The sequence below is a fragment of the Megascapheus bottae genome, chromosome 15, assembly GCF_031878675.1.
Source record: "Megascapheus bottae isolate mThoBot1 chromosome 15, mThoBot2.hap1, whole genome shotgun sequence".
Classification (NCBI taxonomy): Eukaryota; Metazoa; Chordata; class Mammalia; order Rodentia; family Geomyidae; genus Megascapheus; species Megascapheus bottae.
In genome coordinates, this window is record NC_143523.1 from 55,016,376 (window position 1) to 55,041,705 (window position 25,330).

At 41.2% G+C, this 25,330-nt stretch overlaps 1 protein-coding gene across 4 annotated transcripts in view; it reads right to left on the reverse strand.

Moving 5' to 3' along the window:
• Nucleotides 1–25,330, reverse strand: part of Wapl (WAPL cohesin release factor) — a 70,653-nt gene that overhangs the window by 35,511 nt on the left and 9,812 nt on the right. For 3 of the 4 annotated variants that reach the window (XM_090346713.1, XM_090346714.1, XM_090346712.1), the window contains exons 3-4: nucleotides 16,169–17,209; nucleotides 12,544–12,662 (exon numbers count right to left, since the gene is read on the reverse strand). In XM_090346713.1, coding sequence (XP_090202839.1) covers nucleotides 12,544–12,662; nucleotides 16,169–17,209 — 1,160 coding nt within the window. The remainder of the gene's footprint in view (nucleotides 1–12,543; nucleotides 12,663–16,168; nucleotides 17,210–25,330) is intronic. The other variant, XM_090346715.1, reaches the window with a different exon arrangement.

The following is a 25,330-nucleotide window of genomic DNA, read 5'->3' on the forward strand; positions in this document are numbered from 1 at the left end:
CTCAGGGCCTGAGCACTGTCCTTGGGCTTTCTCAATGCTAGAGCCCTACCATTTGAGCCATAGCACCATTTTCATCTTTTTCTATGAATGTGCTATCAAGGAATTGAATCCGGGTCTTCTGCATGCTAGGCAAGTGCTCTACCACTAGGCCAAACTCCTGGCCCAGAAACTTTTTTGTGTAACCATTTAAAGATAATAATAAAAAAGAAATTTGCTGAAGGAAAAAAAAGGAATGAAAAAAAAAAAAATCCCATAAAGTTTAACGCATACCAGAATAAGGAAATCTAGTATTTCAAATAAACAGCAAAATACCTACTTCTCACAAAATCACTGAATTACTTTTTCATATTTTAACATTTGAATTTATAGGCCCGGGAGTTTGGCCTAGTGAGAGTGCTTGCCTAGCATGCATAAAGACCTGGGTTTGATTCCTCGGTACCATATACATAGAAAAAAGCTGGAAGTGGTGCTGTGGCTCAAGTGGTAGAGTGCTAGCCTTGAGAAAGCCCAAGGACAGTGCTCAGGCCCTGTGTTCAAGCCCCAGGATTGGCAAAAATTAATTAATTAATTAATTAGAGGAATTAGTCAATGTCACTTGATATATACATAAAGTACATACTTTAATGAATAGGGAATGTGAATTGTCTCTGTTGAGTAATTTAGTGGTAAAGCACAAAGTAATTATCCAGTGGAGAAATGGACACGGACAATACCTGGCATCCCCCAGAAGTGCTATACTGAAAAGGACATACCATTACTTATGCAATGTCCCAGCCTATATAACATACAATCTGAAACCAATTGTGAGAAAATACCAAACTAAATAAAAATCAGGAGCTCCTTCTAGGTGGATGACCAGATTGTCAATAAGAACTATACAAAACAAAAATTCTGCCAGGCGCAGCAGGTCATGCCTCTAATCCTAGCTACTCAGAAGGCTGGGATCTGAGGATCAAGATTCAAAGCCAGCCCAGGCACAAAAGGACCTGAGACTCTTATCTTCAAATAACATCCAGAAAAGGGAAGTGGGAAGTGGGGCTCAGCTCAAGGGTAGGGTGGTAGCCTTGACCTGATGAGCTCAGAGACAGCGCCCAGGCCAAATTCAAGCCCCATTACCCAACAAACTGCCACATGATAGAGTACGAGAGACACTAGAACTCAGACACAGGCAAAAGATTCCTCAACAGAAACCCAGGGTCACAAGAGATTGGAGAAGGCTCGACAAATGGGACTACCTAAAAAAAAAAATAGTCGTAAAAGTAGAGACAGCCAAACAACTGGGAAAAGATATTTACCAATAACACATCTGACAAATGCTTAATATCCAGTATCTACAGGGAACTCAAGAAACTAATCCCCCCCAAACCCAACAAACCATTCACTAAATGGGCAAGGGAACTAAAGAGAGACTTTATCAGGAGAAGAGATTAAAATGGCAGAAAAGCATATGAGAAAATGTTCATCATCCATGGTCATAAAGGATATGCAAACAAAAACAACCCAAGATACCACCTTACCCCAACAAGAATGGCCAAGATTTTGAACTCAGACAATGACAGTTGCTGGTGGGGTTGTGGAGAAAAAGGAACCCTACCACACTGCTGGTGGGAATGTAGACTAGTTCAGCCACTCTGGAAAGCAGTGTGGAGGTTTCTTTTTTCTTTTTTTTTTTTTTTTTTGCCAGTCCTGGGCTTAAGCTCAGGGCCTGAGCACTGTTCTTGGATTTTTCTCAAGGTTAGAGCTCTACCACTTGAACCTCAGCACCACTTCTGGCCTTTTCTAAGTATGTGGTACCAAGGAATCGAACCCGGGTCTTCGTGCATGCTAGGCAAGCACTCTACCACTAGGCCAAACTCCCAGCCACCAAATAATGTACTGTTTTTCAAACTCCCAGCCCCTGGAGGTTTCTTAAAGAACTGAAAAGACCTTCCCTATGATCCCGCCATACCACTTCTGGGCATTTACCCTGAACATCATAACCCAAGATACGGTAAGGGCACCGGCTCAGCTATGTTCATCTCTGCATTATTCACAATAGCCAGGCAATGGAAACAATCCAGATGCCCTACTGCAGATAAATGGATACAGAAAATGTGAGATAGATACACACACACACACACACACACTGGAATTCTACATAGCCAACAGACAAGATAAAATAATGGCATTCGCAGGGAAGTAGGTAAATCTAGAGCAAATCATGTTGAGTGAGACAAGTCATGACCTAAGGAACAAAAGGCACATGGTATCTTTCATATGTGGCTATTAGATCCAAACAGTACAAGAGAGAGGATTCAACATTTGCATACCCAATGCTATGGACATGGTATTGGAAATATAAACATAACTACATAGACATAAAAACCTATGACTATAGACAAAATGTTTTATTTCATAAATTGTTTCTATGACATACAAACCCTTAGCCTAATTTGTATTATGTTCTAAAAACTAAGTCCCAGTGATTGTATATAGAGATTCCCTTCTTGAACACTTGTTTGTTAAACCTGTCATTTGAAATATGATGTAAAAATCAATGTTAATAAATTCTTTAATTAAAAAAAAATACATAGAAATGTTCCAGGGTGAAATAAGATTAACAACTAGGTGTGCTTATGATCTCACCCAATACTGGGTCCTGTACTGTAAAGGAGAAAATGCTAGCTAGCACAAAGGACATTTTTGTATCAAATGACAAGACAACAAAACAAATTGGTAAAAATACTGTAACAATATAAATTTACTATAGCTGGTAACCATGTTGTAAGTATGTGATTAGGAAATATACAATGAGCTAGGTGCCTATAACTGTAAAAGCCTGATCTGACTTTTATTTGTGCAGAAAAAAAATGTTGGTTATAAAGTTAATAACAAGTATTACCCACAAGACTATGATGCCACAGTGAAGAGCCATAAAGACATTCCTCTTTACTGCTTTTTAAACTATGAACGACTGCTCACTAAAATCAAGGCTATCAGAAACTCTAGCTTTGTACTCATGTTCCCCCAGGTTCTGAATTTTTACTCTTATGACTTGGAAAGTTTGTGGGGGGACCACAATCTAGCCACTATCCATGAAAGAGCTGAGCAGAATGAGGATGCTGGTGCTGCCTTGGGGTCTGGGGCCAAGAGGATACTATAGGAGTTAATAACATGTACATGGACAAAGGAATTTCTTCTTTCCTTCAATCAAACAACTTTTTGGGATTTTTTTGTTTTGTTTCGTGCGTGAACTCTGGGGCAGGGCTTGAATACTGTCCCTGAGGATAGTAGGTAAGGTATATACAACTGAAATTTCCAAGGAAGATCAGAGACAGAAAAATACTGGCTGGAATTTTTCTCAAATTTACCAATTTAAAAAAAATTTAAAGATACTGTTTCAGGCACTGGGTAATTTTAAGTGAAAAGGCTATAGTTACCACCTTCAGTCTCCAACATTATAACGTGTACTTGTTCTCAGGATCCTAATTAATCTATGTGGTATGATTTCAAACCTTATTTTCTGAGACTCATGGTACTGAGAATTTTTTTTCAACTTTCAAAGGTATCTAAACTAAAAATAAAATTAAGAGTATCTTAATTTTTTTTTTTGTTCTTGTTCTTTTTGTTTTGGTTACAAGGCTTGAATTCAGAGGCTGGGCACTGCCCCTGAGCTCTTTTGCTGAAGACTAGCATTCTACCACTTTGAGCCACAGCACTTCTTCTGGTTTTCTGGTAATTAACTGGAGATAGAAGTCTCACAAACTTTCCTGCCTGGGCTGGCTCTGAACAATGATTCTCAGATTTCAGCCTCCTTGGTAGCCAGGATTATAGACATGAACATAGCATCCAGGTACAGTTTCTTTTGTTTTATATCCATTAATTTATCTGGTTTCTTATCTTATAGAATATAGTGAACTTTATAACTCTCTTCTGATGAATGAATTCCAAGATGGCAGATGAATCCTCAGCACAGAAAAAAGGTGACACCGGGTAAATCGTTTGACAGAACACTCAGCTGTTTCACAAGCGTGGGTTCTAACTGCTAAGGAAGAACTGTGTGGAAGAACATTTGTTCTTGGGTGAGATGTGGGAGTCTTACTTGTCCTTTAAAGTCCCTTTAAAATCTTCAGTTGTAAGATGTTGTTTTTAAGTTGACAACATATGTAAACTCTTTTTATAAAACAAAAATGAATATATGAAATAAAAAGCTACATTAATCTTGAAAATTGTAGCTTCATTACAATCGCAAAATTCTAATACAACTGAACATGTAACTGGGATTTAATGAAAAATAAATTTTGATCCATTCACCCAGAAGCTAACTATCCAGTGTCATATTGAATGACAGAAGGGAAGAAAAAATTTAAGTCCAAAATGTTCCTTAGAGAGTCAGACAAAAAAGATAGGACCAGATGGGCCCAGCATTAAACTACACAAAAAAAATTATGAAAACAGCAGCAGAAATATTTGAGAACTGAAAATGAGACTGACCTCATATTAGTTTCTTAAATGACCCAACATCAGTTGGTAAGTACAAAACAATATGGCCCACATCCCAAGTAGACTATAACTAACTAAGTACTGAATAAAGGTCAGGCCAATTATATAATGTATTTCAGGTAGGCGAGAAGAGAGGGAAACTGAACAGAAAGGTAGAAATCAAACCACAAGCAAGGCAGGTAGATGAAATGATCTACAAGGAAATCTTAGCAAAACAACAACAAAAAAAAAAAACAAAAAAAAAAAACAGGGCAACATTTCATGAACAAAAGCATAAGAAATGCCAAATGATCACTAAACAATAGGTACTTTAAATTCAAATACACTCAAATTCAATTGCTCAAATGCTATCTTTACTTTCCCAACTGCCAAGTAACAGCTTTCCTGTATCATTACTTCAACAATGTGTCTTACCAGTTTTCATAACCCTCCCCCCATCTTCTTGCTGTTACTTGTATTTTCCCAGGCAGCCCTCAATCCCAATTTACATCACCCTTCTCTACATTCCTAGTGAGGTGTTAAGAGAAATTCTCACAGATGGCATGCTTGAGCTACTTATTCTAAATACAGTGAGGTGAGGAGAGGCAAAAGGGAATGCTTGACAAGGTAACCTAAATGGCACTAAGGTAGATGACTTGTGTGATCAAGAAACTGTACATGAAGTAGGCAAATAAGTAAACACACCGAGGAATCAATTTCTCTTTGTAGGCAAAGGAAAGTAAAATGTGGAAAGTGAGAAAGAAGGGTAGAATAAAACCTAGTTTGGGGCCAAAAATAAAAGGATCTGTGTGAATTCACGGTTCTCAGTACAAAGAGAGTGACTAGAAACAAAGCATGAATTTATGAATATGAGAACATACGCTTTTTTTTTTGGTCAGCCGTAGTGCTTGAACTTTGGGCCTGGACATTGTTCCTGAGCTCTTTAGCTCAAGACTACTGCCCTATCCCTTGAGGCACAGCCCCACTTCACATTTTTCTAGTGGGTAATGGGAGATAAGAGGCTCTCAGACTTTAGTGCCCGGGCTGGCTTTGAATTTTGATCCTTAAATCTCAGCCTCCTGAGTAGCTAGGATTACAGACATGAGCCACTGCGCCCAGCTCATATGAATATTTTTGTTTCCAAGCTGTAAGTACTCACAGGACCTAGAAGTAATGACATTCCAGGAAAAAAACATATCCAAGATAGGTGCTGATGGCTTCTGTCTGTAATCCTAGCTTCTCAGGAGGCTAAGATCTGAGGGTCATAGTTCAAAGCTAGCCCAAGTAGGAAAATCTGTGTGTGTTTGTCTTTTATCTCTGTATTTCCCCCTCCCTCTCTTTGCCAGTCCTGGGGCATGGCCTTCGTGCATGCTAGGCAAGCACTCTACCACTAGGCCAAACTCCCAGCCAAGAACACATCTCTTTTGGTGTTCTCAACCAAAAGCATGACAAGGAAGAAGTATCAAAAGCCAAGTTTGAGTAACACTCTATAAAACTAACAACAAATGTTGGAACTGCTAGGTGTTAGAGACTCATGCCTATAATCCTACAATCCAGGAGGATGAGATCTGAGGATCATGGACTAAAGCCAGCCCAGGTAAGTAACTTCTATGAGACTTGCATCTTTAAACATTTTTTATAAAAAGCCAAATATGGAGCTGTGGCTCAAGTGGTAGTTAGCTTTGAGCTAACAGCTCAAGGACAGCAGCCAAGCCCCTGAGTTCAGGCCCCAGGACTATCCTTCCTCTAAAAATGGGCGGGGAAAAAATGTTGAAACCATGAAAATACCAGGAAAAAAAAACCAGACACTTTAATAGAATAAAGAGTAGAGACCTGTGTTAATGCAGTGTCATTTGGAACAGAAAATCATGGACTTTGTGTTTAGAAAATGTCATTTATGGGGCCAGGAGTTTGGCCTAGTGGTAGAGTGCTTGCCTAGCATGCACGAAGGCCAGGATTCAATTCCTCCGTACCACATACATAGAAAAAAAGCTGGAAGTGGTGCTGTGGCTCAAGTGGTAGAGCTCTAGCCTTGAGAAAAGTCCAAGGACAGTGCTCAGGCCCAGAGTTCAAGTCCCATGACTGGCAGAAAAAAAAATTAACCAACAAACCATTTACTAAATGGGCAAGGAAACTAAATAGAGACTTATCAGAAGAAGAGATTAAAATGGCAGAAAAGCATATGAGAAAATGTTCATCATCTATAGTCATAAAGGATATGCAAACAAAAACAACCCAAGATACCACCTTACCCCAACAAGAATGGCCAAGATTTTGAACTCAGACAATGACAGTTGCTGGCGGGGTTGTGGAGAAAAAGGAACCCTACTACACTGCTGGTGGGAATGTAGACTAGTTCAGCCACTCTGGAAAGCAGTGTGGAGGTTTCTTTTTTCTTTTTTTTTTTTTTTGCCAGTCCTGGGCTTAAGCTCAGGGCCTGAGCACTGTTCTTGGATTTTTCTCAAGGTTAGAGCTCTACCACTTGAACCTCAGCACCACTTCTGGCCTTTTCTAAGTATGTGGTACCAAGGAATCGAACCCGGGTCTTCGTGCATGCTAGGCAAGCACTCTACCACTAGGCCAAACTCCCAGCCCCAAAATAATGTACTGGTTTTCTTTTTTTTTTTTGCCAGTCCTGGGAACTGAACTCAGGGCCTGAGCACTGTCCGTGAGCTTTCTCAAGGCTAGCGCCCTTCCACTTGAGCCACATCACCAGTTCCAACTTTTTCTATATATGTGGTACCTAGGAATCGAACCCGGGTCTTTGTGCATGCTAGGTGAGCACTCAACCACTAGGCCAAACTCCCAGTCCCTGGAGGTTTCTTAAAGAACTGAAAAGACCTTCCCTATGATCCCGCCATACCACTTCTGGGCATTTACCCTGAACATCATAACCCAAGATATGGTAAGGACCCCTGCTCAGCTATGTTCATCTCTGCACTATTCATAATAGCCAGGCAATGGAAACAATCCAGATGCCTTACTGCAGATAAATGGATACAGAAAATGTGAGATAGATAGATATAGATACACACACACACACACACACACACACACACACACACACACACACTTTACTAGGTCACAGGGGGATGGTTTTCATCCCTAGGGGGCACTTGGCAGTATCTGAAGTTGGTTTTGGTTAAAACTACTGAGGCAGGTATACTTCTGAATTTAATGGAGCCCAGGCATGCTGCTGTGTATCTTGCATCGTACCGGACTCCTCAATATAAGCAAGAATTAATAGTTCAAAAATGTCAACAATACTTAGGCTGAGAAACTAACATTTGGAAATGGGACCACTAGTATCATTAAATCTAAGCAGATTGAAGAAGAAATTGCAGAAAAACTGGGACATTCCCACAGCCACATGAAGAAGTCTCTGTTACAAAGCCTGGGGCAACGACTGAGATCATTTCCTATATAGATTATCTCCCAAAACTGCAGGGGCTATAGGCATTAAAATTACTTGGAGAATGGCTGGGTGTGGTGGCTCACACCTGTAATCCTAGCTATTCAGGAGGCTGAGATATGAGGATGGGGTTCAAAGCCAGCCCAGGGAACTAACTAAAGACTTGTGAGACTCTTATCTCAAATTAACCACTAGAAAACTGGAAGTGGGGTTGTGGCTCCAGGGGTAGGGCAGTAGCCTTGAGCTGAAGAGCTCACAGACCGCACCCAGGTCCAGAGTTCCAAGTCCCAAGACAAACCCCACCCACCCCCCAAAAAAAATTACTTGAGAGAATTGAGCTTTCTATAAATACTACTTTCCTCATATTAAGAAGGCAAAAATAAAATAAAAAAGTGGGGGGAGATTTATTCAAGTCTGTCCAGGGAGTAAAATGATAGCACTACTAAACGAGTCGGGAGTTTGGCCTAGTAGTAGAGCGCTTGCCTAGCATGCACGAAGACCCACGTTCGATTCCTTGGCACCACATACATAGAAAAAAGTTGGAAGTGGTGCTATGGCTCAAGAATAGAGCTCTAGGGCCTGGAGTTTGGCCTAGTGGTTAAAGTGCTTGCCTAGCATGCATGAAGACCCGGGTTCGATTCCTCGGTACCACATACATAGAAAAAAGCCAGAAGTGGTGCTGAGGCTCAAGTGGTAGAGCTCTAGCCTTGAGGAGTTCAAGGACAGTGCTCAGGCCCTGAGCTCAAGCCCAGGACTGGCAAGGGGAAAAAAAAAAATGATAGCATTACTGTGTTAACATAGGGCCCATATTGCATCTTTCAAATGACTTCAAATAGCTTTTGGTTTTAAGAAGTTAGAAACAATCACTGTAATTTTCCTCTAAACGAATGTACTACCTTAACAGTAAACAGATCTGCTACTGATTCAATTGCTATGCCCTGATTTACTTCAAGCTAGATAGATGGCTTTAAAATCAGGTCAAGTACATGTGCACTACTAGTACCTGCTTATGTTAGGGAAAAAAAAGTCAGGGCCAGGAGTTAGGCCTAGTGGTAGAGTGCTTGTGTCACATGCACCAAGACCAGGGTTCGATACCTCGGCACCACATACATAGAAAAAAAGCTGGAAGTGGCGCAATGGCTCAAGGGTAGAGCTTCTAGCTTTGAGAAAAGTCCAAGGACAGTGCTCAGGCCCTGAGTTCAAGCCCCACAACTGCCCATTAAAAAAAAAAAAAAACTAAGTTAAAAAAAATTTTTGGGCATTCTTGTGAAATGTCCTTGAGCTTTCTCAAAGCTTAGGACTCTACCACTTGAGCCATAACACCATTTCGGCTTTTTTTCTATGTACCAAGGAATTGAACCAGGTCTTAGTGTGTGTTAGGCAAGCGCTCTACCACTAGGGAACGTCCCCGCCCCTAAGTTAAAAATTTTTGAGCACAAGGTCAATAGTACAGCACCTGCCTGAAATACATTAGACCCTGAACTGTGCTCCCAGTGTGGGGAGAAAACAAACAAGCAAGCAAAGAAAACCAAATTCAAGTAAATGACTTAAATGTATTAAGATTAAATAAACAATGTAAAAATTAACTCAAAATTTATTTTTGCTGCTGTCAGAGCCTGAATTTAGTACCTTATACTTGCTCAGATTCCATGCTCATATGGTGCTCTATCACTTGAACTGTAACTCCAATTCAGCTTTTTGTAGGTTGTTTTGGAATCTACTGGACTTTTCTACCAGGGCTAGCTTTGAACTATAATTCTCTGAATCTGAGCTGCCTGAGTAGCTAGGAGTATTGGCAGGGCTGTAATCTGTTTTAGATTTTTTGACTGTTTAGGATTTTTTAAATGGTATAAGGGATTGAACTTGGGGCTTCAGACTGCTATACAGGCACTCTTAACACTTGAGCTATGCCTCCAGCAAACTGGCTCTAATCTCTGAACAAATTACTATGGCCCAAACATCCTTAGTTAACTACAATCTAAAGAAAAAGAAACTGCAGAGAACAAGGTAGCTCCCACCTATAATCCTAGCTACTCAGGCAGCTGAGATCTTAGTGAGGATCACAGTTTGATGCCAGCCCAGGAAAGAAAGTCTGTGAGACTCTTATCTCCAATTAAATCACAGAAAAAGCCTGAAGTGGTGCAGTGGCTAAGTGGCAGAAAGACAGTCTTGAGCAAAAGGAGCTCAGAGACAGACTCCAGGCCCAGAGTTTAGGCCCTAGGACCAGCAAAAAAGAAAGAGGGGGGAAGGAAGGAAATCATAACCGTAACTATTTTAGGAGCAATACTTGGGGCCATAATAGGGCTTTCTGTTTTAAAGATACAGACATTACTAACATAGTCTTCTCCAAGTGTTTAGCACAATTCAAATTAAACTTCTAGAGTTATTCTCCAGTATTCTACAATACTATTCCAAGCTACTCAGAAGACTGAGATCTGAGGATCAACACTCAAAGCCAGCCTGGGCACAAAAGGACCTGAGACTCATCACCGATTAACCTCTAGAAAACGGGAAGTAGGGCTTATTTCAAGGGTAGGGTGGTAACCTTGAGCTGAAGAGGTCAGGGACAGCACCCAGACCAGGTTCAAGCCTCATGATCCACCAAAAAAAAAGAAAGACAGAAAGACAGAAAGACAGAAAGACAGAAAGACAGAAAGACAGAAAGACAGAAAGAAAGAAAGAAAGAAAAGAGAAGAGAAGAAAAGAAAAGAAGAGAAGTATCATAGACTACTAAATCAAAAATCTGTGTCATGGGCCAGGAGTGTGGCCTAGTGGTAGAGTGCTGGCCTAGTATGCATAAAGTCCTGAGTTCAATTCCTCCCTACCACACACATAGAAAAGGCCATAAGTGGTGCTGTGGCTCAAGACTAGAGTGCTAGTCTTTAGTAAAAGTGCTCAAAAACAGGGCCCAGACCCTGAATTTAAGCCACAGGACTGACACGCACAATGGCTCAGACAGACACACACACACACACACACACACACACACACACACACACACACACACACACACACACACACACACACACACACACGGAGGGAAAAAAATGTGTCAAAGGGAATCAAAAAAAAGAAAAAAGGCGGGGTGGGGGAGGGGGTGATGTTCAAGATAAAAAGAGACCAAATATCCAAATGATTACAATTTTGGGGGGAAAATGCCAATCAAGACATTGTGGCCAGCTGCAAAGGCTCACACCTGTAATCCTAGCTACTTAGGAGGCTGAGAACTGAGGATCAGGTTCAAAGCCAGCCTGGGTACAACAGGACCTGAGACTCATTTCCAATTAACCTCTAGAAAACGGGAAGTAGGGCTTGGCTCAAGGGGTAGGGCAATAGCCTTGATCTGAAGAACCCAGGGACAATGCCCAGGCCAAGTTATAGCCTCACAACCCACCAAAAAAAAAAAAAAAAAAAAAAAAAAAAAAAGGACAATGTAAAGACAATTAAGGAAAACAAAAAAAAAGCAGATTATATGAGAATTGTTATTAAAATATAATTATAGGGGCCAGGAATTTGGCCTAGAGGTAGAGTGCTTGCACAAAGTACATGCACGAAGACCCAGGTTCAATTCCTCAGTACCACATACACAGAAAAAGCTGGAAATGGTTCTGTGCCTCAAGTGGTAGGGCGCTTACCTTGAGCTGAAGAGCTCAGGAACAGCACTCAGTTCAAGCCCTACTATCAACAAATATACATATAATTATATTTATAATTACATTTTATATACTTATATTAAAATTAACAGAAGAGTGTCACTTCATCTGTCCAGGTTAGCTTCAAGACTCATTCCTCAGATCTCAGTTTCTTGAGTAGCTAGTACTTGCAGGTATAAGGCACTGGTTCTGTCTGAACTTTAAAAATATCCAATTTACAATGGGTTTACTGGAATACAACCCTATTATAAATTGAAGAGCTTCTATCTATATGTGTACACCAACTTTGATAACATTATATCCCAATAGCTAATAATTAAACAATCTAAGTGCCCGTAACAGCTGATAAGCTGGGTGCCAGTGGCTCACTAGAAACCTAGCTACTTAGGAGACTGATCCGAGGACCACAATTTGATGCCAGCTCAGGCAAGAAGGTCTGTGAGAAAAATTTGGATGTACCACTGTGGCTCAAGTGGTACAGTGCTAGCCTTGAGCAAAATGAAGCTCAAACACAGTAGTGCCCAGGCCAAGTTCAAGCCCCTGGACCAGCAAAAAGAAAAAAGAAAAAAGGAGGAGGAGGAAGAGGAAGAGGAAGAGAAGAAGAGGAGGAGGAGGAGGAGGCGGAGAGATGATGACAGCTAATAAAACATGAGTCTATCATTTACACCAAGGAAGATAAAATTTCTATAACATGGATGAACTTAGGAATAGTGTTTCCAAGTTAAGCCAGAAATACCATATGAGTACATTTATATGAGCTTTTTACCCTGAGTGAAAAGGAATGAGGAATTGTTGTATACAGACAATAAAACACTGTGAATATACCTGCCTTCAATAAGTTATATATATTTCACTCAATTTTTTTAAAAAATTGATTATAATGATTTTTCAAAAAGATAGATAGATAAATAGATATCATCACAATGCTTGCTGGTAACTTTCCAATAAAAACTTTCGAGTTGAGCCTTCCAATAATCACTCCATCAATCACTCAATCAAAGATAGTGTTTTACTCACCCGTTTGGGGCCACTGAAAATCTTTCTGGTATTTTCCTTTGATTTATCTCCTTGTTTATTTGTAGGCTTCTTCACACTTTCAGGCACACCAGGCAAGTCCTCTGTAAAATCCAAGTTTTCTGAAATGGTAATCAAAACTAGCTAGCTTTCTAGTATTTCAAATTATCTATGATAAAATCTGACTTTTTACTTAGCATCCTAAGGGAAAAATAAAAGCTCCACAGAGTTAATAAATACACCCATTCTCATCTCATATTTCAAATACCCAGTTGTATATATGTTGTGTGTCCAAAAAACAAAAACAAAAAAACAAGCATTTTCCAAAATATATCTTAAATATATGGGTCATGTAGCTCCTAGATTATCTACCCTAACACTGATATGGCATTGTTCACAAACATACAAACATTTTTCTATATTTTAAATCCACTGAATCATGTTGGTCTTAGCTACTCATGAGGCTGAGACCTGAGGATTGAGGCTCAAAACCAGCCTAAGCACTAAAAAGTCTGTGAGACTCTTAACTACAATTAATCACCAGAAAACTGAAGTGGTGCTGTGGCTCAAGGGGTAGGGCGGTAGCCTTGAGCTAAAGAGCTCAGGGTTCAATGTCCAGTCTCCAGAGTTCAAATCTCATGACTGATTAAAAAAAAAAAAAAAAAAGAGCAGTGTGTTAAGTGGTTTATACCTGTAATCTTAGCTACTCAGGAGGTTAAGATCTGAGGATCATGGTTCAAAGTCATCCTGGGCAGGAAAGAAAACCAGTGACACAATTAACTACCACAAAAACCAGACAGAAGTGGTCCTGTGGCTCAAACTCATAGAGTACTAGACCTCAGGGACATAGCCCAGAACACAAGTTCAAGTCTTATAAGCTACAAATAAAAAAATTAGCCAGCACAGTGGCTCACACCTGTAATCCTAGCTACTCACAAGGCTGAGATCTGAGGGTTGAGGTTCAAAGCCAGCCCAAGCACTAAAGTCTGTGAGACTCTGGTCTCCAATTAACCACTAGAAAATCGAAGAGGTGCTATGACTCAAGGTTAGGGCCATATCCTTGAGCAGAAGAGCTCAGGGACAGCTCCAGGCCCAGAGTTCAAGCCCCATGACTCAAAACAAAATAGTGGGCAATGGTGACTTAATCCTGTAATCCTAACCACTCAGGAAGCTGATAATCTGAGGATTGAAGTGTCAAGCAAAAAAGCCTTAAGTAGAAATGTGGCTCAAGTGGCAGAACACTGGACTTAAGCAAAAAAGGTTTAGGGACAACACTTCGTCCCAGAGTTTAAGTCCCAGGACTACCACAAACAAAATACAGCCAAGTGCCAGTGGCTCACACCTGTAATCCTAGTTACTAGAGAGTCTGAGATCTGACCATCACAGTTTGAAATCAAACCGGGCAGGAGTGTCCATGAGATTCTCATTTCCAGTTAAACACACACACACACACACACACACACACACACACACACACACACACACACTCTCTCTCTCTCTCTCTCTCTCTCTCTCTCTCTCTCTCTCTCTCTCTCTCTCTCTCTCTCTCTCTCTCTCGCTCTGGAAGTGGTTCTAGTGCTGGTATTTTTTTTTTTTTGGTCTAGAGCTTGAACTCAGGGCCTGCTCACTGTCCTAAGCTCTACCACTTGAGCCACAGCACCATTTCCAGCATTTTTCTACGTACGTGGTACGGAAGAACCGAACCCGGGTCTTCATGCATGCTAGGCAAGCACTCTACCACTAGGCCAAACTCCTGGCCAGAGTGCTAGTAGTCTTGAGCAAAAAAGCTCAAGGAAAGTGCCCACTCTGAACCTGGGTGCTGTCCCTGAGCTCTTCGAGGCTACCACCCTACCCCTTGAGTCACAGTGCCACTTCCGGTTTTCTGTTGGTTATTTGGAGATAAGAGTCTCACAGACTTTAGTTTTCAAATGTTACTTGGTGTCAACTTCCAAGTTTCTATAAGTAAATGTTTATTACTCAAAGAAGCAAAAGCAACAAGACTTTCCACTGCAGATTAGGGTAATTTGCAAATTAGATTACTGCAAGCATTAAATCGCAACAGGACAATATAAAGAGGTCTAGTATTGTACACCAAGTGGCTAGTACAAACTTTAGTTCTCCAAAAATAATTCAAAGACAGCACTGGAGAAATGCTGACAATAGATTCCTTTTCTGTTCATGAAGCAGGGAGGAGCTGAGCCCCTAGGTGCTCCTGGGTTTGTTTTATTTTGGTTTTTGTTTCTCTACCAGGCTGGTACTCAGGGCTTCACACTCCTGTGCAGCACAGGCTGGTGCTTTACCACCTGAGTCACACCTCTACTCTAGCATTTTGCTAGTTATAATTATGAGACAAGTTTCACAGACTCTTCTGTCCAAAATGGCTTCAAACTCAGAATCCATAGGTTGGATTCCTCCAGGTCTCAGCCTTCTGAGTAGCTAGCTAGGATCACACACATGCAGTAGGAGTCCTGCTGGGAACACAGCTCAGGAGTAGAGCACATGCCTTCCATGCCCAAGGCCCAATCTCCTGCCCCAAAACAACCATTCCAAATGAGCAAAACTATTTTTAAGGTACAAGTTTAGATGCTCTCAAGATAACCTACATCTCAGAAACTATTGCATAATTCTATTTTACCATAATGACACTTCTACAATTCCAACAGGACAAAAGCTTTGTTATTTTTGTAGTAAATACACCACTCCAGAAAATTTAACCCAGGAGCTTTCACGTAGTCTTCCTCACGCATGTCATTAATCCATAACAGTTCTCATCAGGTAAAAAGTTAATTATAGCACTGCTAACCTACTCACTTACCACTCACAGTGGAGGGTGAGCTCCAGAGAACCTCATCCCTGAGCCTACCAGCTTAAAAGATTTAAAAAATTGTTTGCTTTTTAATTTTATAAAACCAATATAAGAGGATTTGAGAATGTTTTAAATGTCTATTTTGAATCAACTGCAAAGGATTTTAGAAAATTTTACTTTTCTAGTACTTTCTTCATTACTGTTATCAGTATAGATCTAAAAGTCCAAATTTTTGCATTATGCATCGATTGCACTTGGACTTTCACGGCTGAGACATCAAGATATTTGGTGTCCTTGTTCCATACACAGAGTGTAAACTCAAGGACTTTGCTAGAAGTACAGCTCAATGGTTTAGTAACCAGTTAGTTTTCATGATACCTAGCTTTCCACCACTAACACCACAAAACAAAACAAGACTAGGTACTCAGGAGATTGAGATCTGAAGACCACAGTTTGAAGTCAACCTAGGCAGGAAAGTCAGTGAGACTATTTTCTACAATAAACTACAAAAAAGACCAAAAGTAGCCCTGATTTCAAGCTCTAGGATGGACACATACACACAGCCCAGGCCTGATTTCAACACACACACACACCCCAGGTCCAAGTTCAACACTATAAACCAGAATCGGATCATTCATATGACCTTTGGATAAGGTAATTGGAGGTTCTAAATGCATACACATACTTGTATTAAAACTAAAAGTAATAAGCACTGAATAACTAAAGAAAACTAAGGTGTTGGTTTAAATCTGAAAAAAGATTTTATGCGCATGCACACAGGGCACATGCATATACACACATACTTTTAAATAAAATTCTTACCTGAATTATTAGCACTAGTCTGACTGTCCTGGGAATTGTCACTGTTCACAGGAGGAGGCTGTAAGGAGGGTGATGGAACTGTTTTAGTTCTTTTTTTGCTGGTTTTTCGTTCCACTTGACAGTCATCATCATCATCTTCACTTTCACTGAGGTCATCAAAGCCAAAGTACTTAATTTTGTAATTAGAACTTCCAGAGCCTCCTTCATCGGCTCCTGTCTCATCATGATCTTCAAAACCAAAGAATTCAAGTTTAACATCCTTTTTGGATTTTGTGTTACTAGGTCGGAATCTAGTAGTGGTCTTAGAAGTTGCAATATCAGCCTTTTTTCTGAGACGGCCAGCCTCACCCAAATCTGCAGGAGTGGATGAGGTAAATTCATCCATGCTGCGTTCCATGGTATCCTGTATGGTAACATTACACACTGACAAGCAAGATGGATGTAAAACAGTATAATCTCTAGTCCTTCCAACAGTCCCTCTAAAACTGGTCCCACAACTTACACCACCTTTCTTTGCCTGATTCAGGCCATCTTTATTTGATTCACTGTTTACTTTGGCTAAGGCCTGACTGGTACCATCCATTAGCTTATCAAAACTTGAAGCTCCTTGTGAGGATTTTGCTTTATTGGCCCTACAATAAGTCCTACAGTTGCTTGGCCTAAGAACACTTTGAACAATGTCTTCCTCCATGGCTTCATTTGTATCTTCCAATCTATTTTTAAAATCCTCATCTTTAATCTCCAAAAGAGCATCACTATCCAAACTTAAAAGACAATCATCTGATCTGATATCTTCATAATCATTATCCCATTCATAGAGACCAGTTCTAACAGATCCTTTGATTGCAGGTATTTCTGATGGCGATTCCGATCTTTTCCCAAACTGGGAGTTCCAAGTATCATTTGTTTCCTTGATTTCATCAGCTTTGCATCCAGAAGCCACTGTGATTTCTATGGTGGATTTCTTAGCATTGTCTTCAGCATTTTTGTGAAAATGGTGACTATTTTTTTCAAGATCATCGCTGAAATTCTCCATTGTATCTATAAAAATGAAAAATAAGAGAAGTATAAAAAATAAGAATGGCATTAATATGCAAGTTAACAAATACATCTATGTAATAGTGCAGAAGCAATTAATCATAAAATAACTGATCATTTCAGCAGGTAAAGAAATGAATACACAATTGCTGCCATCTACCTTTTCAGTGAATATACCTCTCCTGTCGCATAGTAACTGCCCTCCTCAGACACGTCAATTTCTTAAACCAGTCACCCTAAAATCCTTGCAAGAGATTTCAGGAGAGTTAAGGAACTGAATCAAGATAACATTAAGGGGCCGGGAGTAGAGTGCTTGCCTAGCATGCACGAAGACTGGGGTTCAATTCCTCGGTACCAAATACATAGAAAAAAGCAGAAAGTGGTGCTAAGGCTCAAGTGGTAGTGCTCTAGCCTTGAGAAAGTCCAAGGACAGTGCTCAGAATCTGAGCTCAAGCCCAGGGCTGGCAAAAAAAAAAAAAAAAAAAAAAAAAGACATTAAATGATTCAGCCATACCTCAGAAATATAATGAGGTTTCCAATAATGATGCTTAAAAATTTGGGCCAGGAGTGTGGGCCTAGGGATAAGAGTGCTTGCCTAGCATGCACAAAAGACCCAAGTTCAATTCCTTGGTACATACATAGAAAAAGCCAGTAGTAGTGCTGTGGCTCAATTAGTAGAGCATTATGCCATGATAAAGCCCAAGGACGGTGATCAGGTCCTGAGTTAAAGCCCAGGACTGGCAAAAAAAATTAATCAAATATAACACAATCAAAATCTTAACAGCAGTGTTTATATGTATGTCAGGTGAGGTGCCTAAAAGATATGCTAGTTCTGTCTTGCAACCTTGAAGCCACAGCTTCAACTTTCTGTAGCTTTTTTTTTATTCTACTAATTCTAAAAGCCACCTAGGCCCAAATAATTATTTGTTTGCTGGTCCTGGCTATTGTACCTCAACTTCTGTGCTCTACCACTTTGACGCACAACTTTACTTACAGCTTTCTGGTAGTTAACTGGAAATAAAGTGCCTAGGCTATAGGGCCGCGAGTTTGGCCTAGTGGTTAAAGTGCTTGCCTAGCATGCATGAAGACCCAGGTTCGATTCCTCGGTACCACATATAGCAAAAAGCCAGAAGTGGTGCTGAGGCTCAAGTGGTAGAGCTCTAGCCTTGAGAAAGTCCAAGGACAGTGCTCAGGCCCTGAGCTCAAGCCCAGAACTGGCAAAAGAAAAAAAAAAAGTGCCTAGGCTGGCTTTGAACCATGATCCTCAGATTTCAGTATGTTGAATAGCTACAATTACAAATGTGAGCCACTGACACTTATCTTTCTTTTTTATTTTCTATTTTTTTTGTTTTTTTTATTTTTATTTTTATTTTTTTTGCCAGTCCCGAGCTTAAGCTCGGGGCCTGAGGATTGTCCTTGGATTTTTCTCAAGGCTAGAACTCTACCACTTGAGCCTCAGCACCACTTCTGGCTTTTTCTAAGTATGTGGTACCAAGGAATCGAACCCGGGTCTTCATACATGCTAGGCAAGCACTCGACACCACTAGGCCAAACTCCCAGCCCCTTTCTCTTTTTTAAAGGCCAGTACTGAGTTTGAATTCAAGGTCTGGACTCTATCTCTTAGCTTTCCAACTCAAGGCTGCCATTCTACATTTTGGGCCACAACTCCACTTCCAGCTTTTTGGTGAATAATTGGAAATGAGTCTTACAGACTGTCCTGCCTGAGTAGCTAGGATTACAGGTATGAACTTTGGGCCGCAAGCCTTCAAGGAAATTCTAATATTGGTTCTGACACCTAGCAGCTACAGCTGTTGACATATGTCAACTAGTAATACAGCTGGGTTATATGGCAGTACCCCATCTTTTTCTTTTTTTTTGGCCAGTCCTGGGCCTTGAACTCAGGGCCTGAGCACTGTCCTTGGGCTTTCTCAAGGCTAAAGCTCTACCACTTGAGCCACAAACATCACTTCTAGCTTTTTTCTATGTATACGGTCCAAGGAACCCAGGTCTTCGTGCGTGCAAGGCAAGCACTCTACCACTAGGCCAAACTCCGGGCCCCTTTTGTGTGTGGGGGGGGGGGGGGGGACATGGGGCTTGAACTCTATGTCTGGGTACTATCCCTGAGCTCTTCAGCTCAAGGCTACCACCCTAACTCTGGGCCTGGGTGCTGGTCCCTGAGCTCTTCAGCTCAACCCTACCACCCTACCCCATGAGTCACAGCCCCACTTCCTGTTTTCTAGTGATTAACTGGAGATAAGCCTCAGGTTCTTTAGTGCCTGGGCTGGCTTTAGTGTCCAGACTGGCTTTGAACTGCATTGCTCAGATCTCAGCCTCCTGAGTAGCTAGGATTACAGGCGTGAGACACCTTGGCTAGCTAGTAACCCGTCTTTAAAATCAAATCTTTAATATCAAAGGGGCTCAGAGTTTGGCCTACTGGTAGTGCTTGCCAAGCATGCACAAAGACCCGGGTTCGATTCCTCGGCACCACATATATAGGCTTGAGAAAGTCCAAGGACAGTGCTCAGGCCCTGAGCTCAAGCCCAGGACTGGCAAAACAAAAAAAAAAAGGAGCCAGGAGATTGGCCTAGTGGTAGAGTGCTTGCCTATAGCATGCACAAAGACCCAGATTTGAATCTTCGGTACCACATACATAGAAAAGGCACATACATAGAAGTGGTACTCAGTGGTGTTCAAATGGTAGAGCTCTAGTCTTGAGTAAAGTCCAAGGACAGTGCTCAGGCCCTGTGTTCAAGGCAGGACTGGCAAAAAATAAACAGAAATTAAAAAAAAATATTAGGGGCCGGGAGTTTGGCCTAGTGGTAGAGTGCCTGCCTAGCATGCATGAAGATTCAGGTTCGCTTCCTCGGTACCACATGCATATAAAAAGCCCGAAGTGGTGTGGTGGCTCAGGGTAGAACAAGTCCAAGGACAGTGCTCAGGCCCTGAACTCAAGCCCAGGACTGGCTCCCCCCAAAAAATAAAAAATGTATGTATGTGTGTATATATATCTATATAGATATAGATATTAGAAAATAAAAGAAAAACAAAGAAAAAGGACAAAGGGGAGGAGAATGAAAAATAAATTGGGACAGATTTGGGGTCTATCAAGGAATTTCATGGGTTTTTTATCTTATAAAAATTGAAAGAAAACCTTCAGTGCCTATTGCAGATCCATCAAGATTACAAAAGAAAATTTTTATTAATTAAAAAGACAAATCCATGCGCAAGAAGTAATGCACCCACTACCTGACGAATGTAACTGTAACCTCTCTATACATTACCCGGACAATAAAATTTTTTTAAAAAAATTTCAAAAAAAGACAAGGTTAGGGGCTAGGAATGTGGCTTCGAGGTAGAATGCTTGCCTAGTATGCATGAAGCCCTGGGTTTGATTCCTCAGCACTACATAAACAGAAAAAGCAGAAAGTGAAGCTGTGGCTCAAGTGGTAGGGCACAGAGAGGCTCGGGGACAGAGCCTAAGCCCTGAGTTCAAGCCACAGGACTGGCAAAAAAAAAAAAAAAAAAAAGAAGACCAGGTTAGGCCAGGTGCCAGTGACACATCTGTAGTCCTAGCAACTCTGAAGGCTGAGATCTGAGGATCTTGGTTCAGAGCAGCCCAGGCAGAAAGCTCTGTGAGACCCTTATCTCCAATTACTCAGTAGAAAACCTGAAGAGGCAGTGTGGCTCAAAGTAGTAGAGGGCTAGACTTGAGTAAAAGAGCTCCAGGACAGCGCCAAGCCCTGAGTTTAAGCCCCATGACCGACCCCCAAAATGTGTGTGTGCTGGTATAAAGGCACTGAATAATATTATACTATCTCTAGTGGTAGGCACCACTGAAATGTCTTAAGCAGACAAGCCTATCTCAACCCACACTAAAAGAGGTCTGGGGGGCACACAAATGGAGTGCATAAAAAGGTTAGGGATGTGATGGGGAAGAATGACAGAAAGGATGTCACTGACCAAGATGCATTATATTAATAACCTGACTTCTGGCACTAAAATCCCTTTATATACCTACCTAACAATAATTTGAAAATAAAAAAGAAGAGGTCCTTTTGGTTATCTGAAATTGGATAGGGAACGGGGGAAAACAAGATGAGGGGTGGGGGAGGGGGGAAGGGAAATGGGGACCATACTATGTGAAAGGGTATCAATGTGTGGGAATTAAGGCACTATTTATCTGGCAAATATCATGTAACCCTTCTATTAATTACAATAAAAAATATATTAAAGGGCTGGGAGTTTGGCCTAGTGGTTAAAGTGCTTGCCTAGCATGCATGAATACCCGGCTTCAATTCCTCGGTACCACATACATAGAAAAAAGCTGAAAATGGTGCTGAGGCTCAAGCGGTAGAGCTCTAGACTTGAGAAAGTCCAAGGACAGTGCTCAGGCCCTGAGCTCAAGCCCAGGACTGGCAAAAAAAAAAAAAAAGAAAGAAAGAGAGAAGCAGGATAAGGGAGTATGAGATTGAGGGTAGAAGATTTGATTGGAGCCAGGCATTGGTGGCTCATACCTGTAATCCTAGCTACTCAGGAGGCTGAAACCTGGCAATCATAGTCTGAAGCCAGCCAGGGCAAAAAAGCCCTGTGAAACACTTACCTCCAACTACCCACGCAAAAACCAGAAATGGCGCTATGGCTCAAGTGGTAGAGTGCTAGGCAGCCTTTGAGCACAAAGAGGTTCATGGACAGTGCCCAGGCCTACTACCCTTTATTTAATCTCATATATGCTAATAAAGAGAAAAGACATTGTATATACATTTATTTGAAATAGGGATGGGGGAAAGCAAGGTGATTAGAAGGAGTAGGGAGAGAGAAAGGAAGACAAAAACATGAGAAGGGGGTATCAAGTTTTGAATGTAACTGTAACCCCTCTATACATTACCCCGACAATAAAATGCAATTTAAAAAAATAAAAAGGAATAAAGATGATATATAAGGTGAAAACATTTTCTACATTTCAAATAGGCACGAAGTCTGATAGTAAGAGGATGACTGGAAGAGGCAATTTCAGTGGGAAATTTGGCAGTAGCAACGCAACTGGTATGTACCCTTTCAATGCCACATTTAAAAAATCTGAGATATTTGACATGATGCTCAAAGACATATAGATAAAAATGAATAATGTGAGGGGTCGAGAGTTTGGCCTAGTGGTTAAAGTGCTTGCCTAGCATGCATGAAGACCTGGGTTCAATTCCTCGGTACCACATATAGAAAAAAGCCGGAAGTGGTGCTGAGGCTCAAGTGGTAGAGCTCTAGCCTTGAGAAAGTCCAAGGACAGTGCTCAGGCCCTGAGCTCAAGCCTGGGACTGGCAAAAAAAAAAAAAAAAAAATGTTTAATGTGGCCGGACTCAGTGGTTCACATCTGTAATCCTAGCTACACAGGAGGCTGAGATCTGAGGATCAAGGTTCAAAGCCAGCCTGGCCACAAAAGGACCTGAGACTCTTTTTTTTTTTTATAGGTTAATTGGAGATAAAAGTTTGATGTAACAGTAATAATAGCTAAAGACTAGAAATACACAAGATACTCATCAGAGATTAAAAAATGTTGTATCTGCCAGGTGTCAGTGTTCCATCTGTAATCCTAAATATACAGGAGGCTGAAACTTGGGGGATCACAATTATAAGCCAACACTAATAGAAAAAGACTGAGTCTCCATTGCAATTAACCAGCAAAATGCCAGATTGGAGGTATAGCTGTGACCAAGAAAGAGCACAGGTCCTGAGTTCAAGCCTCAAAATTGGCAACAAAAAAGGTAAATAGAAGCATTTATACAACTGAAAAATGAGGATATGGGAAGGGGGGATTCAAAAGTTTCAATCCTTAGTACCACCAAAAAAAAAAAAAAAAAAGAAGAGAGCCAGAGCCAGAGCAGCGTGATGGCTCATGTCTGTAATCCTACTCAGGAGGCTGAGATCTGAAGATTAAATTTCAAAGCCAGGTGGGCACAAAAGGACCTGGAACTCTATCTCCAATTAACCTCTACAAAATGGGAACTGGGGCTTTGGCTCAAGGGTAGGGTGGTAGCCTTGAGCTGAAGAGCTCAGGGACAATGCCCAGGCTGAGTTCAAGCCCCATGACCCACAAAGAAGGGGGGGGGGGAAAGCATGGGCACCCAAGAAAGTGCAAGCCAGACACTGATGGTTCACATCTATAATCTGAGCTACTCAGAAGTTGCGGATCTGGGGAATCTAAGTTCAAAGCTAGCCATCCGTGAGACTCGATTATTTGCAACCAAATCTCTGGGAGTAGAGCTGGAAATAGAGCTGTGGCTCAGGTGATAGAATGCTAAAGCCCAGGGGCAGCTCCTAGGCTCTGAGTTCAGAGCCTACAGAATACAGAAGGTGTGCACTACACAGAGCAGTCCATAAACAAAACCCCTCATATGCCATTAACTTAGCCCGGAAGCTTCCACTGGGTTTAACTCATAAAAGACCTAATTAAAAAGCTAGGCTCCTTTTATTTTTTCAGCCAAGCCCTCCACAGAAAGATACTGTTCCTCTTCTCTGCATGGCTCAGATAATCCCTTGTCCCTTTGGGCCTGAATGATAATAGTGTCAGGGTAACTAACCAAGGTTAGGGCATATCCCTGTCATTTCTCTACTTTAGTATCCTGTCTGTTTCTATATGGGACGGACCTGGACTCACAAAGATCTAGATGTTTATTATGATTTTTTCTGGTTGTGAGGCTTGAACTCTGGGCTTGGGCACAGTCCCTGAGCTCTTCAGCTCAAGGCTAGCACTTGAGCCACAGAGCCACTTCTAGATGTAGATGTTTAACCCAGCTACTTAGGAGACTGAGATCTGAGGATTGAAGCCCATGAAACTTTTTTTTTTTTGGGGGGGGGGGGGGCCAGCCCTGGGGCTTGAACTTAGGGCCTGAGCACTATCCTTGGGTATTCTTCAAGACTAGAGCTCTACCACTTAAGCCACAGCACCACTTCCAATTTTCTCTGTGTATGTGGTACCAAGGAATTGAACCCAGGGCTTTGTGTGTGCTAGGCAAGCACTCTACCGATAGGTCACACACCCAGCCTTCCCATGAAACTTTTTTTTGCTCAAGGGTAGGGCCGTAGCCTTGAGTTGAAGGACTCAGAGACAACACCCAGGTCCAGAGGTAGGGCAGTAGCCTTGAGCTGAAGAGCTGAGGGACAGCACCCAGGCATAGTTCAAGCCACATGATCCACAAAAGAGATAAAGCTATTCTTACAGGAGTCTGTTGTTTTAATTACATGGCTCTGAAAAGCTCACTCTTATCAGAATGTAGCAGCACTGAATACAAAGACAACTTTGGATGTTCCACAAATCTACTAGTTACACCTCTATGTAACAGGATTTTTTTAAATAAAAAGTTTACGTAGCTCTGATTGAGGATCAACTGAAATATAAGTCTAAACACAAAGTAACAAGCCTCTTATCCACTTTTCTTAAAAATCGGTTGACTTTATATTAAAAACATGTATTCAAGACTGAAAGAATGGCCTAGTAGTAGAGTGCTCACTTAGATGCACGAAAACCCCAAGGTTCCATTCCCCTGGTACCACATACACAGAAAAAGCTGGAAAAGTGGCCCCATGGCTCAAGTGGCAGTGTTGGCCTTGAGCAAGTGTCCAAGGACCATGCCCAGTCCCTGAGTTCAAGCCCCAGGACTAGCAAAAAACATTCACAGCTAAACAGATGACTCGTATCTATAATCCCAGCAACTCATGAGCCTAAGATCCAGAGGATTGTGGTTCAAACCCATCTCCTTGGGAGGCTGAGATCTGAGGATCAAGTTTTGAAGCCAGCTCAGGCAGTCCAGAGATTCCTATCTCCAATTACCACCAAAAAGCCAAATTGGAGTTGTGGCAGAACACCAGTCTCGAGCAAAAAAGCCCATTAACAGTACCCAGGAGCAAGGACCAGTACCAATAAAAAAAAAAAAAAATCTATCCTAAAAAAATCAAATTCTAAAATCAAAGGTTGGTAATTTCTTGACAAATACGACCACCAAGCTCACACAAATATTCAGTTACAACTTTAAATAAATGGAAAAAATGTATTGGCTACAAAACCAGTCATGCAAATTAAGAGCCTATGCTATAGTTATCTCAATATTTGGCAGGATATGTAGACTGAATTGC